Raw genomic sequence first — 19,639 nt, forward strand, 5'->3', positions numbered from 1 at the left:
TTTGCATATCACAGCATCTTCTTCCTGTCGGCTAAATTTCGCGTCTGTAGCACGTCATCCTCGTGGTGTAGCAATTTTAATGGCCAGTAGTGTACTTCTCTTATTTCGGTACGTGCCCACGGCGCCACCAGGCAGCATACAACCCCGCAGTGAGCAGTAATCATAATGTTCTGGTTCATCAGTGTTTGTATAACCTTAAATGCCAAAATAAAACCATAACTTACTTCTATTTCGGGAAAAATCAAATTTGGGCATTCTCGAAACTTGAATCTGCGTGACAAAGTATCTTTTGAACATGTGAACTCATATACTTTATATGACGTAAGAGTATGAACATACTTACTCACCCAGATTTCTGAGGTCGCTAACGTGATGAGATGGATGAGGTGAACAATATCTCAGCCTGTGGTAGCTGGCTTGTATCTTGCCAGTTCAAATCTTTTCGACGCAGAAAGGCAACAGTTTCTGGCAACAAATCACCAGCAAATGCTCATTTAAATTTGTTATTTTCCGAACCGTTGTTCATGTATGGTACCCTGATTATGATTCTCCACCCGTTTTCTAGTGGAGTGAAACCTGTCAGTTCCCTTAGTGCTCTTGCAGCAGTGCAGAGTATGCCAGGGGATTCCACGACGTTCTATCCACCATCAACATACTCACAACACATCCAGCACCAAACACTACAGGCATTAAGAATAAGTATCGGCACTGATTAGAGCGCTTCAGACATTCCACGCAGTACTGTGGAGAAAAGATGTCAGTAGTGAGAGCAAGAGAAAATATCCTGGTCTTCAGGCTTCTACATCTGTATCTACACCTAAGTGGGAGTTCCAGCTAACGATGCATCAAGGCTTTCTGAAACGACATTGCATAAAAAGTCATTGTGTTTGGATTCATTTGTGGTTGCTTCATTATATCCTCCATCATTCAGCATGTTCAGGGGACACCAAGTTTTTCTAAATTAAAACGTTAATATTTCAAGGTGAATTTGCTGCTAAACGCAGCTGAATCAGTACATCGACGGCCTTTAAGAGAGGGAGGAAGCGTCAGATGACACGATAGAAGAAATGGCAATCGACGTAGACAGCATGGAGCATGCAGAGACTGGAGACATACCATCTGAAATTCGAAGAAAATTTTATTCACAAAATCTCCAAGATAGCAAAGGAGTGTGATACCTTTCCCTTAGTCAAGTAACAGGTGACACATCGAAGCTGCTATCAAGAAATGGAAAAGAAAATTGAGAATCTTTTCAGTGTCGATTAGTGTGCGTTCCGAAACACAAACTCACCAGACAGGCAGTTCAGCCGTTGCACTTGATTATAGAAGCAAGACTTCGTAACATCAAGAACTTTCACAGTTTTCGTCGGGAAAGGAGCGACAGTGTAAAGTGGTACAATGTGTTCGCAGTTCTCACTAAACTAGGTGCAAGCTATGCAGAAGCATAGGTAACATACAATATGTAGAAGAACCAAAAGAGAAAAAAATAAGAATACATCATCTGGATCAAAGAGCTCGGATAAGAAGGGTTATGGGACAGAGATGTAGTCTTTCGCCGTTAGTGTTGAATCTGTACATCGAAGAAGCAATTAAGAAAATAAGGAAAAGGTTCAAGAGTGGGACTACAACTCAGGCTGAATGGATTCGCTGATGGCATTGCTGTTCTCAGTAAAAATCAGGAAAAAAAGCAGGAAGACTGCATGCAATAACTACTTTAGTGAGCACTCACTATGGTCTGAGGGTAAAGAGGAGGAGAACGAAAGGAAGTAGGAGAAGCAGAAATGTGATGAGCGATAAATGTAACAACAAAATTAACTACTACGTAACGGGTGAAAGAAGGATGATCTAAAGAGTAGCTCAAAACAGGGAAAGAGAGAGTTTCTGGCCGAAAGAAGTTAACTGATGTTAGACTGCAAAAGGCCTGTAGGGTTACCAAAACATTTATCATTGTTTAACAGGCCCGCTACTAAGGATGGGGATTGGAAAGGTGGATTCGGTCGTGACCAAGCGCATTTGGTGAACCATTAATTTTTTTTTTTTTTGCAAGACGAACCAAACAATAGAAGTTTAACAATTTAGAGTTGCAAACAATTGAAAACCAACTACATGCAAAGTAATAAATCGAACTTTAAGTATCGTGGAACAGATGTGTTCCAATAATGTCTAGCATATTTCAAGATTAGCATCAGTACGGGTAGTGATAAAATTAACTGAGACTACACAACATTCAAGACATAAAAAGGTCAACGTCTTGGATTAAATTCTGGTTTCTGATACGTGAGGCCATGTAAACTGTTGATGGGGACGTTAATCTCAGCGGTCGCTTGTTCGTTTTCGGGAGGAGTGGGTGTGTCGGCACCAGGTTTCACTCTCTCCCTTCTGTTTATTCATGACAACACAGACTCAACACTACATCGTACAAGCACTCGCCAAAGTCACCCAGACGACACTATACACACTCGACATTTCACAGGAGGCAACGGCAAACCATCTTCTCTGGTACCGATGAGCGGCGATGCAGGATTTCAGCATCTGTTACTCCTACGCTCATTTCCTGGGTATGGGACAATTTAACAAAAAAAAAAGTTTACTCTTGAAGGGAAAGTACTTTGCCAAGGTATTTAAATGTACTTTAATGAGCAGTGTAAACTGTGTACATAAAGCTCACTATGCACTACAGGATTCTAGTTGAATCACATAAAATGTGAAAAGTGACTGATTTCTAGCCCCGTAGCTGTGTCAATTTAGGTTACTACCAACAAACATTACCAGAAAAACCTCGAGGCAACAGTTAATCATTCTTTTGTAATTATCAGCTGTTGAAAGTTCGTGTTTAAATAAGAAAGAATGTCCTACACTCACAGGCGAGATAGTCGGGCTTAGCTGTCCGTGTCCTCCTCTGTTCGAAGAATGTGACTAGTGATTTTAGTAGTTGATGATGTTCAAAAAATGTTCAAATGTGTGTGAAATCTTGTGGGACTTAACTGCTAAGTTCATCAGTCCCTAAGCTTACACACTAATTAACCTAAATTATCCTAAGGACAAACACACACACCCATGGCCAAGGGAGTACTCGAACCTCCGCCGGGATCAGCCGCACAGTAGTTGATGATGTAAATGATTAAATTCTCCATGAAGATTACTCCTTTTACAAATGTCATCCACAGCGGTCGTTTCTCGCCTATTTTCCTAATTTAAGATAATTTCCATGCGTTATTCTCGAGCTGCAACATTCTACTGTTTATGGCGGCCATTTTTTAGAAACGCTCTTGTAGCCATCTTTTAGTGTGTCGCTTTTATACATGGGCTTCTCGTCCATGTTGCCTGCTCCTGCTACTTCTAGCAGGAATAAAGTGGTGCGATGTCGGTCGTTTCTGCCCCTCAGTAGGACGCGGCTTTAGCCATCTCTGGCTCAGCAGAAGCAACAGTGTGTAGCTTCTTCCCACTTCTCCCTCGCTGTCTCATCCTTCCCCCCCCCCCCTTGTCTCTGGGCGTCACAAACAAAATTACGTACGGTTTCGTCTCAGAACAGCTGCGAAAACAGTCATGCTTAAGAAGACAGTTTGCTTCCTTCACTCTATTATCAGCATACTGTTGCAATATTTTCTTGATGTCGAGGTTGTCTTACACCACAGCCAGTAAGCACGACTTTCAAGAGAATCAGCGGCTCCAGTCAGTAATTTTTTTTTCCTTTATTGTAATTTTAATCACCTATACAGGCGGGCTGGCAGCAGCACATTACGCTGCTCTTCAGCGTTAAGTGGAACAATAACATGACAGAGAGGTGATACAGACAATACAAAAAAACGGCGGGCAAAAAATGGAGGTCCAAAAAAACAATAAACATGCAGCCGTTCACGTTGGACGATAAAAACACTAACACTTGTGGACTCGGCGCACAAAACACGGAGAACAGCGATGGCACATGTGAACAGTGGAGTCGTAACTGCACGAAACACAAAACGAAGCACACACACACGAGATACTGATGTCGATGATCTCCGGCGCGCGAAAGTTCACTATGCGTGTGCGAGTCCGGGGACCTGCCAAGAGAGGAGGAGGAGGAGGAGGAAGGGGAGTGGGAGAGCGAGAGGGGAGAGCAGAGATGCCACGGGCAGGGGAGAAAGGGGGGAGGGAGGAAGGGGGGAGGGGAAACCCAGGGGAAGAGGGGCGGAGGGAGGGGACGTGGGAAAAGGAAAGAGAAGGGAAGGGAAGAGAAGGGAGGGAGGGTGCCCAAAGGAAAGGACACCAGAAGTGGGGGGTGGGGCAGGGTCAAGTTGATAGGAGGGGTAGATGGAGGAGAGGAGGACATCATCAGGGAGGGGGAGCTGGCGGAAGCCACCTTGGGAGAGGGTAAGGAGGGTGGAGAGGTGGAGACCGGGTGGGACGTGTGAATACAGGCGCGGCAGCGGGCAGGGGTGGGAGAGGATCGGGGAGACGAGAGGGTGAGGAGGATCGAGTTTGCGGGAGGTGTACAGGATCCGTATCCTTTCAAGGAAAAGGAGGAGGTGGGGGAAGGGGATGAGATTGTACAGGATCCGCGTGGGGGAGGGGAGACGGATGCGATAGGCGAGGCGGAGAGCATGACGTTCAAGGATTTGGAGGGATTTATAAAAGATAGGGGGGGCGGAGATCCAAGCCGGATGGGCATAACAAAGGATAGGGCAGATGAGGGACTTATAGGTGTGGAGGATGGTGGAGGGGTCCAGACCCCACGTACGGCCAGAGAGGAGCTTGAGGAGACTGAGGCGGGAGCGTGCCTTGGCTTGGATTGACCGGAGGTGGGGAGTCCAGGAGAGGCGACGGTCGAGGGTGACGCCAAGGTACTTAAGGGTGGGAGTGAGGGCGATAGGACGGCCATAGATGGTGAGATAGAAATTAAGGAGGCGGAAGGAAGGGGTGGTTTTGCCTACAATGATCGCCTGGGTTTTGGAGGGATTGACCTTGAGCAACCACTGGTTGCACCAAGCGGTGAACCGGTCAAGATGGGATTGGAGAAGATGTTGGGAGCGCTGTAGGGTGGGGGCAAGGGCAAGGAAGGCGGTGTCATCGGCAAACTGGAGAAGGTGGACGGGGGCTGACGGCGGCGGCATGTCCGCCGTGTACAAAAGGTACAGAAGGGGGGAGAGGACGGAGCCTTGGGGCACACCGGCAGAGGGGAAAAAGGTGTAGGAATCTGTGTTATGGATGGTGACATAGGAAGGACGGCGGGAGAGAAAGGAGCCGATCAGACGGACGTAGTTAATGGGAAGGGCGAAAGTTTGGAGCTTGAAGAGGAGACCGGAATGCCATACGCGGTCATATGCACGTTCGAGGTCCAGGGAGAGGAAGATTGCGGAGCGACGGGAATTAAGCTGTTCGGAAAGGAGATGTGAAGGAGAAGGTCGTCGGAAGAGAAGGACGTCCGAAAGCCACACTGGGTAACGGGAAGGAGGCGGTGCTGGCGGAGATGCTGATGGAGGCGTCGGGTGAGGATAGATTCCAGGACCTTGCTGAAGACCGAGGTAAGGCTGATGGGATGGTAGGAGGAGACGGCGGACGGCGGTTTGCCTGGTTTAATGAACATGAGGATATGGGAGGTTTTCCACAGGTCGGGGTATTAACCGGTGGACAGGACTACATTGTAGAGCCTGGCCAGGGTGGAGAGGAAAGAGACAGGAGCTTCACGAAGGTGACAGTAGGTGACACGATCGTGACCAGGAGCGGTGTTGCGTTTTGTGCCGAGTGTAGCGATGAGATCCTGTGTAGTGATTTGGGGCATTGAGTTCCATGTGTGCAATGTTGTCCAGGTACTGGAAACCAGGAGCGAGGGGAGAGACCTCAGTCAGTCCGATTGCGGACATCCGGGAAGAGGGAGTAATCGAACTGGGGATCATCAGGGATGGAAAACACATCAGAGAGGTAGGAGGCAAAGTGATTGGCCTTACTAAGGGTGTCAGGGAAAGGGTGATCATCATGGAGAAGAGGATAATAGGGGGAGGGTTTAGTTCCAGTAAGGCGACGGAAGGCCGACCAGAACTTGGACGAATTGAGTGGTAGGGTAGCATTTAAACGGGTGCATGTCTGTCGCCAGTCCCAGCGTTTCTTAGCAGCGAGCAAATTACGAATGTGTCGCTGGAGTTGCCTGTGGCGTCGTAGTGTGTCCGGGTCATGCGTGCGGAGGAAGGCACGGTAGAGACGACGGGATTCACAGAGGAGGAGAACGGCCTGTGGGGGTAAGGTAGGACGGTGGGGATGGATGGCGACAGTAGGGACGTGGGCCTCCACGGCCTCAGACAAGGTCTGCTGGAGAAAGGAGGCAGCATGGGTGACATCGTCAGGGGGTTGGTAGGTGAAGGGGTGGCTATCGACCTGGGTGGAAAGGGTATCCCGGTAGGCATTCCAGTCGGCACGGGAATAGTCGTGGACATACTTAGGAGGAGGGTCAGTACGAGGGTAGGGGCGAGGGCGACGACCGTCTGAAATGGTGAGGAGGACAGGGAGATGGTCGCTACCAATAGGCTCCAGGACATCCACCGTTATGCGGCCAAGGAGGTTGGGGGAGGAGAGGATAACATCAGGAGTGGAGTTGGATTCGGGACGGGTGAGCTGGGGGATGGGGATGAGGTCGCCTTGAAGGGAGGAGAGGAACCGATGCCACCGCCGTAACTGGGCGGCGGAACGACTATGGATGTTGAGGTCGGCGGTGATCACGTAGGAGGAGAAGGTATGGTCAATGTAGGAGAGGAAGGGAAGAGGGGCGTTAGGGCGGACATAGATGGTGGCGCAGGTAACGGTAAGGCTGGGGAAGAAGAGACTAAGGATCAGGTGTTTGGTGGGGTCGGGAAGGAGAGGTTGGAGCCGAACGGGGATCTGGCGGTGGTGACCAATGGCAACTCCGCCATGCGCAATTGGGAGGGGGTTATCGGAGTGGTGGAGGAGATAGGGTGAGGTGTGGATGGAGTGGTGGGGTTGGAGGAAGGTTTCATTGAGGAGGAAGGCATCCACGCGGTGGGTGGCAAGGGTGTGCAGGAAGAGGTTCTTGTTGGCGGAGAGGGAGCAGATATTGTTGAAAAGAATACGTTGCTGTCGCGCCATGACAGGGATTTAGACGAGGGTGTCAAGACGGGAGAAGGTGAAATGGGACTGGTTGTTGGAGTAGGTGGCGTACATCTTGAGTTGGAATATGGAACGGGGGCAAGGGAGATCTGCTGGAGGGTGTGGGGGTGCTGAAAGGGATGAACATTTTGAAGGACGATGGTGATGAACCTGATGATGTCCTCAGCGGTGGGGGGGGGGGGGGGGACGAAGGGAATTGCCAGGAGGGGTGGGGGCGTCCAGGGGACAGACACGGACAGTGAGTTCAGGAGTGGTCGGAGGGGGTCGGGCTTTACACTTTTGGGAGTAGGTGGGATGGGGGAGATTGCAGGTATTGCAGGAAGGAGGGGATTGGAGGTTAGGGCACTGCCTGAGGAAGTGCGCTTGCTTACAATGCGGGCAGGTGGGGGCCTCGCAGCACTCAGCTGTGGGGTGCGCGATATAGCGCAGACACCTCTGGCAGCGCAGGGATTGAGGAGGGGAACGGGAGGGGTCAACCTTATAACGCTGGTTAAAAAGGAGGGCACCCTCCTTCAGGAGACGGTCTATGGAGGGGGCGTGCTCAGAAAAAACCCGCATAAGGCGGGTGGGGCCGGCAGCGTTATGGATCCGGCGAACCACACGCATCTCCAGATGGGGATGGGCCTGAAGCTCCGCCAACACCTCCTCCTCTGTGATCACTGGACTGAGCCGAGTGATCACGGCGGTGAGGGTCGGCAGGCGACATGGAGGTTGGGGTTGGTGGGAGGGAGGTGGCGAGGGAGCAGGGGTGAGAGAGGCATGAGGGCTAAAGCGGGTGACAGGGGTGCGGGAAAGCAGGTCTGTGTGGAGGGTAGGGCTGGGGGAGGAGATGAGTACCGAATCACGGCGAGGAGTGAGGAGAGAGATGGGGGCACCAGGACAATTCTGGCGAAGGAAGAGGGTGAGGTTCCGGGCTTCAAGGAGGGAGGGATCTGGACGGGAGAGGAGGTAGCGGTAGGAGGAGGGGGTAGAGGATGAGGATGAGGATGAGGGGGCAGGGACAGGCGGGGAGACATCCATGGCATCAGGGGTGGGGGAAGGGGGACGAGGCGGAGCCTTTTTCGGAGCGGACGTGGCAGGGGTGCCACAGGGTGCTGGACGGCGATGGAGGAGGTGTGGGGGATGGGAACAACAGGGATGTGACGGGGAGTGGCAGGTCCCGGGGCTGGAGTCGGCGCCGGAGATGGTGACGGTGACGATGACAATGACGGTGGCGGTGGCGGCGGTAATGGCGAAGGCGACGGGGAGAGCTGAGCATGGACAGTGGCCCGACGGGCCACCACCCTAGCCGGAGTTGCAGTGACAGGCTGGGGGAGTGGGGGGAAAGGATCAGATCGAGAGGAGCGGGAGGAAGAAGCTGGAGAGGGGGCGACAAAGAGCGAGGGCGAAGGGAGAGTGAGAAGAGGTGGGATGGAAGGAGGGGGGTGGGACTGGGAACACCACGTTATAGTGGTGGAGGCGGCGGAAGGGGAAGTGTAAACTATGGCGGTGGTGGTAGCGGTGGTGGTGGACATGACGTCAGGGAGAGACAATAACGCACAGAAGGAAAGGACACAAACAGGGGACAGACGAAGACGAAGACAAAGACGGAGGAAGACGAGGACGGAGGAAGACGAAGACGGCGGCGGCGGCGGCGGCGGCGGCGGCGAGAACCGGCTGGCGGCGAGCACCGGCTGGCGGCGGCGGCGGCGAGCACCGGCTGGCGGCGCCGAACAGACGGACGGACGGACTGCAGGCAGCAGCGGTAGCGGCGGCGACGGACAGCGAGCAGGCAGGCAGGCAGGCGGACGGACGGACGGACGAACAGCTACAGCAGTAAGCGGCGGGCAGACGGGCAGACGGACAGACAGACAGACAGACACAAACTTCGAAGACGGAGATTCCAACCTGAGAGTAGCCCAGGCTTTGCAATCGGACGCCTTCGAATGAGGGGATCCAACCCTCTGATGTCCAGTCAGTAACTGAAGCTCTCGTACTTCTGACATCCATGACCATCTTCCACATTCAAAGTGGGTCTTTACGAGTCATGTCCTGAGACATAAACCGTGGGCGTGATGCCACCACACCTTAATTTTTGTCTAAGAGATGTGTTACTCGGCAGTGGGCAAAGTAGCCTTTGCTGTGGTTTTTACCCAATTTCACCGATTGCTCCAAGTACGCTATCCCATCAGAAGTATGCGAACACCTCCTATGTAATGCTGGGTTGACCAGTAGATGTCACCACAGGCGGATCCGCCATTATAAAAGGTGGCGGGGAGCCTTTTGTTGTCAGAAGAGAAGCAGCGACCTCAGAGCCGGTCGGTAAGGACAGATCAGTTATTTAGAATGTCGACTAGTCATTGGACGTTATGTATCAAGTACATCATGAATTTGTCAACCTTTCAAAAGTGTCCATGTAGACTATTGGTGATGTGAATGCGAAGCTGAAAATCGAAGGAACAACCACCGCAAAACCAATACCAGGCAGAGCATATTTGCTGACAGAGAGGGTGGTTGTAGAAAATCGCATGAAACTGGCGGAGCGAATCACTAGTGAGTTCCAAAGTGCTACTGGCTGTCCAGCTATCATCATGACTCTGCGTAGGGAGTTAAAAAGAATCCTGCATAATGGTCGAGCAGTCAGTGCTAAGTGACACTTGAGGTAGTACAAATGGCGATGTCACTGGCCAATAGATAGCTGGAAACAAATGACGTGAAGTGATGAATGACGCTGTTCCTTACGGCAATCTGATGGAAGCCTTTTGATTTGGCAAATGCCTAGAGAGCATCACCTGCCCTCATGCGTTGTGCCTACTGTGAAGCGCGGAGCACGCGGTGTTACGTTTTGGTGTTGTTCTTGGTGCTTATAGTGTGCTCCCCTTATTGTGCTTAACAAATCGATAACTGCGTACTGCGCATAGTAGAGGATGTCCTTACAATGACTGTATCACCATGACAATCCATCCTGTCATAAAGCACCATTGTCATGCAATAGTGTGTAGATAATAACATTCCAGAAATGGAGCGGCCAGCCAAGAGTCCCGGCCTGAATTCAGTGGAACACCTCTGGGAGAAGTTAGAATATCGACTTCGCTCCAGACGCCAATGTCGAACATGGGCAGCATCATCGATTGCCACTTTTGAAGGGAATGGGCTGCCATTCCTTCACAGATATTCAGACGTCCCACTGAAAGTGTCTCCAGCACATATCAAGCCGTCATAAAAGTATACACACCACATTTTGAAGTCCACTAATAAGTTACACAAACAATGGCTTTACCTCCTTAACGAAAGTAGTTATTCTCCCCAATCAAGCAATAAATACAGTGGATCAATGCTAGAGACATAAATTTTAGAAGACAGCAACTGTTTTTGACTGACTAAATGTTGGCCTGAATTTCCTGAACTTTACAATCGGATTTGTATTCTCCAAGTTGCATGTTTGTAGCTGAGACATTTTACTCATAATTCGATGTTATCCCCACTGGTTATCATAACCGTCATTCTCACCCCGCTTGGTTATTGAGTTCAACGTTAAGATCTTAGCTTTAAGTTTACATTATGATAGATACGTTATTCAGCACATTAATTTAATTAATGCTACTCTAAAGACAGCAGGTTCGATTTCTGGGGAAAAAAATTTATTCTTCTAAGATTAGCTGACAACGGGAGGGGACGTCGTGGCGTACAGTTCATGATCATAAGACCGAGCGAATACTCTGAGATAAACACCAGGCCTCTGGTATTTCATATGAGTATGTTGGCAGTGGCCCTTGTGTCAGATAAGCACGTTAAACACGTTAGCTTATTTTTTGCTGTTTAACAGATATAGACTATTTGCAGGCCCCTTTATTCCATTTTATCTATAACTCGTGACAACAGAAACCCTCTAGCACTCTCCGAAAAGTTTGATGCACGACAAAGTTGTACACTTGACTCGTTACCGTAGGAGTGGAAGAGGTATTCTACATTATGTTCTGCTAACATTCAAGATTTGTATCCCTAGGGCATTAATTACTAGTGTTCTATTGTTTTTCATGTTAAACGCTTATGTTATCCCACTTCTCCAATGAGTACCACCTACAGGAACTGCAGCTAATATGTAAATAAAATAATTGTGTGCAGTTCGGGTTCGCGCCATAGTTTTTTCGCGAAAACGTCGGGATGAAATCGTAACAAGCGTTTCGTATTAATATGGAAATTATTTATGATCTCTTTAAAACAATGGCTACACATAGCAGTATAAAGCTTACAAAATAGAAAAATCAAAAGGTAATCGCATATAACTTCAGTTGACAACACTACGATATTTCGTGGTCGTGATGCATACTTGTCTGGGATTGTCACGTTCACATCTCCCTGTAAATTATTACTGTTTTCTGTATTGCCTTCCAATGAAGCCTATAGATGATCTGTAGAGGTTCAGACAGTCACAGACCACTGTGTGCCCCATGGGCGAACTATGTCGTAGTTTTGCGCCGTTTCGTTGTATCCTTCTTGACACTGCCTTAGCTATTGCATTAACTCAGAACTGGACTTCTTAGGCTTTTTGGATTTCTTTCGACGCAAGATTTCTTCTGACTTGTGCTTTCTACAATTACAACCATAATTACAAGTCATATGAGACGACATTTTTCATTATTTTGTAATTTTCTATTTAATACCGATCTTCTCTTGTATGAAGGGGCATATTTTTGTTGCCTCTGTCTGTGTGCTAATAGTGTTCCACAAGTTGTTCATAGTAACATCAGAATTACTATTTTGCTTGAATATTTTCCCACTCTACAACGGTTTATAACTCTACAGAAAGCTAGTTCTTAACAATGACGCGCATGCACCTTCAATGGCACGGTAACATCACACGCAGGACAAATACTGCGTGACAAACACATACAAACACTATCTGTCTGTTGGGGGCTCACTCATTCTTTACGCATTATTACTCATAGTTATTAGAGAATCAAATCTAAACAGTATTTTGTCACACAAGCAAGTCTGATCTAATCTCACTGTAACGAGCGTATAGACGTTTTCACGTCAGAATGAATAACAGTTTGTTCATCTTCTATGCGTTCCTGTATTACTCATCCCATTGTGATGAATCTTCGGTGAGTCGTTGCACGAACGCCGGTGAAGGTTAGTGTGGCAGTAACAACCACTTGCTACCCGCAGGAGTGAGGATGAAAGGTAGAGACGTAGCAGCTTAATTGAGGAACGTCCGGAATAACTTCAATCAAATCTTCTGTGTGTCTAAGTGACAATTTTTATAAAAAGAATTGTGGGGGCAATACATCCAAACAACCCCTAGCAATGCGGATGGCACTGAGTAGAAGTGACACGTAAAAATATTCGATAACGACCAATATTAACATAAAATCCTTAGTTTTCGTGTTTGCCAGATCTAGTGGTGATAGTCACCATGACGTTCAATCCCTAGGGTGTGGGGTAGTGGTGGAGGGGGGGGGAGGGAGGGGCGCTAAATATGCAACTACCTAGAAAGAAAAAGAGGCATTGCAAAGCCTGATGGGCACAGCTAGTACTGATTAAAGTAGGACACAGTTTACACAGTTTACACAGTACGTAGAATTTGAGTTTTATTACGCTAGCGTCGGCTATTCGTCACAGATATCTCTCAAAATTCGTACGAGCTGTAGAGCATCGTGAGAAGGAGGAGCGAAGTGTTTACAATTATTTCATTCAACGGCGCCTCGAATGTGACAACAGTGCCCGGTAAGCTTCCCTCTCAAAATTAAATACTTTCTTGTAGGATCACAATGGCATATTTAGTACTGAATTAATTTATTTACTTGTTAATATAGGATCTAAAGTAACTTGAACTTCTCGTGATGGTTTCGCCCACAGATTACTAAAGTGTAACAAATAGAAATTTTTGAAACTTACGATAACTTTGTGCTACTTATTTTGAAGGTATCTGCCTGAGTCACCGCGATGGCTGATAAATAAAGGGCGCACGAAAGAGGCTTTCGAGGTCGTGGAACGTATAGCGCGCACAAACGGAAAAGCTTTGTCCCCTGACATCAAGAAGAAAATTGAGTTTCTTTCTCAGCAAATATCAAAGAACATGGGCATTAAAACCATCATAAGCAACAAGACTCTCCTCAAAAATACTGTTTTACTTGTGCTGAGCAGGTGAGTGGAGCAAAATTTTACATTTGTTAGCTTGTACTGTGTTAAGTATCATTAGCTTACAATACGCCTAAAATGTAGACTCTCATTCTTCGTTAGATAATTAAATAGTTCCTGTTGATAACGTAATTAAAATGGTTGCTCAATAAATGATGCTTCACCACTTATCCCCAGAATTATCCATTCTTAAGAGTTAGCATTTAGTTGCAATATCAGTCAACATTTTATTTACATTGAAACATGCCCTTAGAAAAATTAAGAAATGACTGTGCTGGTAAACCTCTACGTTATTTGATTTTCAAACAGCTGAGCAAAACTGAACGTAGTCAGACATTTCTCTCTGTACTTATTCTGATCTACAGTAAACTGACACACAATATTTTTATTTATTTTAGTGCAACACAAAGTTGATTTTCAATAATCCCTACAAAAAAATGGCCGTAACTAACAATAACCTATGCCCTTCATGAATCACTTACCTCACAAAAATCTTCGTTACTCAAACTACTGCAATACAGCGTGCACCAATACTGCCAGCTAAATAAATGATTCTAAGTACTGAAGGCACTAACTACCGATAGGTATAGTTAGCAAATGAAAGATTTTGATAGAGAAAAAACAATTTATTTACCTTAATAGTGTTCAAAAGTCGTTATATATATATATATATATATATATATATATATATATATATATATATATATATATATATATATATATCAGTTCATGACATCCAGTCTCACAAATTTCCTTTTTCTGACGGACACACATCCTGATCGTCCGCTCTCAAAACTCTGTCATCTCTCTCCGCACATCCACCACTGCTGGCGGCTCACCTCCAACTGCGCAACGCTACGCGCTGTTCACATCCAACTACACAATACTACAATAGCGAATATTCCAACAATGCCAACCAGCCACAGACTGCACACAGCTCAGTCAGTGATTTTCATATAGAGCGCTAAGTGGCGTTACGAACATAAAAACCTAAACAGCCTACTTACAACACGAACTATTGATCTGCACACTTTCCATTATGTTCTGTGATCTTATGTCGGAGTTGTATAAGACCATGTATTTCCTGTTGGTAAAAGTTCTGGTCCTGTGTTCGAAGCCATGTTTCCACTCCATCAATTGCGCTCTCATCGTCGTCAAAGCGTGTCCCACAAAGAGAATCCTGGAGTGATTCAAACATATCGAAGTACAATGGCGCCAGATCTGGACTGTATGAAGGATGAAGCAATTTGGTGATTTATTTTGGCTTCCTTCAGCCCGAGCACTTCGGCAACGGATTTGGATTTATCCATAGTCATCAGAGATGGCTGCGATTAATGCTTGACCTTTCTGGCAGTATATTCACGAGAAAAACAGTGTCACTGTCACAAATGATTGTCATCATGACTTTGCCAACAGAGTGAACTGCCTTTAATTTCTTCTTTTTTGGTGATTGCCACACCAGCTACTGCCTTTTAGTTTCCAGCTCAAGGGGATGCACCCAGGTTTCGTCACTTGCACTGATTCGTTATAGAAAGACCTCTCCTTTGGCATCCAATTACTCCAACAGTTGATATGAAATGGCTTTCCGTTCAATCTTGTGGTCTGTTGCGAGCATTTGTAGAACCCAGTCTGAGCACACTTTTGAATAACGAAGAGTCTCAACATTCCACACCCACTTCCATTGCTCACCAGTAGCTATCGACCAAACTGTCCAGTTCTGAAACACTGGTCTGCGCAAGCAACGCCTTCCGCGCCATTCAGCATTACGAAACAGTGGCTGTGACAAGACTTCCCGGATTTGACCGATCACGTAACTGGAATACTGCACTTTCCTTTACCATCTCCAACAGTATTACTAACAATTACACCATTACCGTACACTGCACCGAAATGTTTATGGATTCCACCACGGTTTCCTTTTCCACAACCAAGAATTCAACTGCAGCACTTTGACTGTAAAGAATACCTTGAGTAGACGGCATCTGGAATGATCACTTTGCCATCTGTCAGAACTGCTAGAAACTTCACATGTGTTCAAAATTGATATTAAATCATCATCACCCAAAAGAATTACAAAAATTCGGCTCGTGTTAATTGAACGCTGATCGCATATACATAGCTCCATCAAGGCTTGGGATATTTAAATCACGATCTATAATGCACCAAGCGCAAATTGTCGTGAAACTGCCTTCTCCTGCAGATCTTCGACTATCAGACTTCGTTACAGTAACGGTTGGTCTGAATCCATAACAACTGCCCGATCAAAGCACTAGCTATTGACGCTTGTAATACGTAGCCAGCAGGCGCTTAGCTCTTCCGGCTGCACTAGGGTCGTAAATGACTGTATGGTTGCCCTGATAACGGATCGTATTATAACAGCCTCCACGTTCGGCAAAAGGATAAATGCAGGGCTTCTAGGTCATAGTTCAAGTGTCGGTACCTAGTCGGCATTACAGTTATCGAACAACACAAACCTAGCAGTGGCGGAAAATTCAACAATGCAAGATTCAAATGGTGAGAAATTAAAAAAAAGCAACGTGGCGATAGCACTACAGTCGCCAAACACCAAGCGCAGTGGTGGGAAAATTTAAAAATACAAGATGGAAGTCGTGGAAAATTTAAAAGAAATTCAGAATGACGATATTGGAAAAATTAAAAAAAAAAAAGAATGCAAAGGCGGCTCTAGCCCAGTTATGCTTTGCAGGCCCACTGATGCTGCAATCAAAAATGTTCAAATGTATCCAAATGATCTGAATTTTTGTTTTTAAACACGTTCGAAAGTATCCAGACCGTGTGTGTCACTGTTTATAAAAAAGTACACAAGCACACATGTGCACACACAAACACACACGCACACACACACACACACACACATTCACATACACACACACGCACAAACAAATCAAATTCCAGTATTTTACCAATCATTAAAACGAAACAAGAAAACATAGCAGTCATTATGATAAACCGAACAGTTAGCCTGTAGCCGTCATTTTGAAACGTAGCTGAATTATCTGAAGTTTCTTGCACCATTTCAAAGGCATCCAAAGGATCTGAATTTTGCGTAAATTTACGCCATGTTCAAATATGTCTCAATGATATGAATTTTACATCAATTGGCGCCATTTTAAAAAGTATCTGAATGATATGAAGCATAAATTAACATACAGGCCACAGTTTCATTCTTTTCTCTTCCATTACTCTATGAAATACAAGCACAGTTATCAAAATTAATAGAATAATTCTATTTACGTAAATTGTCATCTTTACTTATACCTCACTTCATGCACATCTACACAGTTCGACGAACGCGTTGTAAGTTCTAATAGGGTTAACATGCTACGCAAATACATGCCTCAAACTATCTTCATATTGTTTGAAAAGAATTATTACATTAGCATTGTCTCTATTTAACTTTTTGGGAACTCTGCTGCATGTTTGTCGTAGATAAAAGCTGTCTACGCCATAATGGTGACCCATAGGAAAGTATGCCTTGAGATAATCTCGCTCATCTCAAGCAAGTTTATAAAAAAGACAAATGGAAAACAGTACACTTCATCAGGCGATATTAAGTCCTTCTTGGTTGAAAATGTGAAATATCCAAACTATTTGAGTTTTCGAGTAAATGTCACAGATGTTCATAACTTAATTGATGACGCAATTTGAAAGTATACCTACGATTTTTAAATTTGAGATCGTCATCAAGATTAATAATATAATTCATTTCTCCGTAGTTGGAAGAACAAGATACTATACATGTAATTATGTCTGGAAGCAGGTCGTAATTTGTGTGTCTTTGTGGCTGGAATCCACATTTGTCAATTACAGTACTGGTGGCAAGTTGAAGTCCACGCTCCTTGAGTCGCTTTTTCAAACACACTCCGGATTCAGATGTTTTAACATGATACTTAGAACTTCTTCGTATGCAGGAGCTTGGGTGCGAATGCGTTCCACTCTTTAATCTTGTTTCTAACTTTAATGAAATTTTAAAAAAAATTTAAAAAAATAAATAGTCACCTTTTTTTAAAAAAATTTGCTTTTTGTTATTTTATTCTTTCTTTCTGTACGTACGAACTTTATTGTAGAACCTCTTATTTACGTGTGGTAACAAAAATTCATTTAGACAGAATTAAGTACATTTAAAATTACGTGAACTTAGTCAACCCTCTCATGCTGATAAATTCATATTAACTGATTAAGAATTTTTAGTTGAGAATTAAATGCTTTACATAATTCGGCCTTGGCACACATTTTCTAAATGCAGTGGTTTTTTTTTTTTTAATATTTACTGAATTCCTTCCCGGCGTTAGCTATGGAACACAAGACTGTCTCTATTAGCAGAAAATGGTTAAACATTACCAAGCCGAAGTTTAATTATAATTGATAAAACACACACTTCACTATACATTTAAGTTATTTGAAAGAACCAACAAATCGTTAAACTTCAGCGTTAACTATCCGCCTATGAATACACAAATGTGAAACTAGTAAATAATTCCGTCAGTCTCAGGATCGCTGTAAAAGAAAAAACATTTTCTTAATTCACTGCTAATATTTATCTACTCCCGATTTTCGGGTTTGGTTAATTTTTTCTTAGCGGAACAATTTTTTAAATGTGCCGCCGCTGCAAATCGTTCGGTCGCGGCACAGCCCAGCAACACCAGCGATTATTGCTAAAAAATGCTGAAAATTCTTTAACGAAATATTATAGATGACATGGGCAAGCTAATTTACATTAGTAATACACACTTTTGATAAAATTATAATATATTTAGGCCACAACAATAATTCAACTTACATTAGTTTGTAATTTCTCCTCTAATGGCGGCTAAATCTAGATACAGACAGAAGAAGTCTACCCGTTCATAAAATGCTACGTCACAGGTTCCTCTCATTCTCAGCTCTCCAGAAAGACGACAAAGAATACATACTACGTGGTGCTTTTTGTACTACTGCTGACCGTTAACATCTCTTTGTAATCTTACAACATTATTTTCCTCTGTGGCTGACTTTTACATTTTTGTTATCGCAGATATTTACACATTTCGCAATTACATTATGAGTATAGAAATATTACAATCATAAATACATCGAGAATATTACTACTGAAGATATTACAATAATAACGAATGTCCTTTACACAAAATTAAATAATATTTTTTTGTTAAATAATTACAGTATATACAAATTGCTTCATAGCGGCGTATATACACTCCTGGAAATTGAAATAAGAACACCGTGAATTCATTGTCCCAGGAAGGGGAAACTTTATTGACACATTCCTGGGGTCAGATACATCACATGATCACACTGACAGAACCACAGGCACATAGACACAGGCAACAGAGCATGCACAATGTCGGCACTAGTACAGTGTATATCCACCTTTCGCAGCAATGCAGGCTGCTATTCTCCAATGGAGACGATCGTAGAGATGCTGGATGTAGTCCTGTGGAACGGCTTGCCATGCCATTTCCACCTGGCGCCTCGGTTGGACCAGCGTTCGTGCTGGACGTGCAGACCGCGTGAGACGACGCTTCATCCAGTCCCAAACATGCTCAATGGGGGACAGATCCGGAGATCTTGCTGGCCAGGGTAGTTGACGTACACCTTCTAGAGCACGTTGGGTGGCACGGGATGCATGCGGACGTGCATTGTCCTGTTGGAACAGCAAGTTCCCTTGCCGGTCTAGGAATGGTAGAACGATGGGTTCGATGACGGTTTGGATGTACCGTGCACTATTCAGTGTCCCCTCGACGATCACCAGTGGTGTACGGCCAGTGTAGGAGATCGCTCCCCACACCATGATGCCGGGTGTTGGCCCTGTGTGCCTCGGTCGTATGCAGTCCTGATTGTGGCGCTCACCTGCACGGCGCCAAACACGCATACGGCCATCATTGGCACCAAGGCCGAAGCGACTCTCATCGCTGAAGACGACACGTCTCCATTCGTCCCTCCATTCACGCCTGTCGCGACACCCCACTGGAGGCGGGCTGCACGATGTTGGGGCGTGAGCGGAAGACGGCCTAACGGTGTGCGGGACCGTAGCCCAGCTTCATGGAGACGGTTGCGAATGGTCCTCGCCGATACCCCAGGAGCAACAGTGTCCCTAATTTGCTGGGAAGTGGCGGTGCGGTCCCCTACGGCACTGCGTAGGATCCTACGGTCTTGGCGTGCATCCGTGCGTCGCTGCGGTCCGGTCCCAGGTCGACGGGCACGTGCACCTTCTGCCGACCACTGGCGACAACATCGATGTACTGTGGAGACCTCACGCCCCACGTGTTGAGCAATTCGGCGGTACGTCCACCCGGCCTCCCGCATGCCCACTATACGCCCTCGCTCAAAGTCCGTCAACTGCACATATGGTTCACGTCCACGCTGTCGCGGCATGCTACCAGTGTTAAAGACTGCGATGGAG

At 46.0% G+C, this 19,639-nt stretch overlaps 1 protein-coding gene across 3 annotated transcripts in view; it reads left to right on the forward strand.

The window, feature by feature from the left end:
• Positions 1–19,639, forward strand: part of LOC126474039 (solute carrier family 22 member 7-like) — a 151,606-nt gene that overhangs the window by 115,310 nt on the left and 16,657 nt on the right. For all 3 annotated transcript variants that reach the window (XM_050101449.1, XM_050101451.1, XM_050101450.1), the window contains exon 6: positions 13,006–13,227. In XM_050101449.1, the coding sequence (XP_049957406.1) occupies positions 13,006–13,227 (222 nt within the window). The remainder of the gene's footprint in view (positions 1–13,005; positions 13,228–19,639) is intronic.

Source organism: Schistocerca serialis, chromosome 4, assembly GCF_023864345.2.
Source record: "Schistocerca serialis cubense isolate TAMUIC-IGC-003099 chromosome 4, iqSchSeri2.2, whole genome shotgun sequence".
NCBI classification, from domain to species: Eukaryota; Metazoa; Arthropoda; class Insecta; order Orthoptera; family Acrididae; genus Schistocerca; species Schistocerca serialis.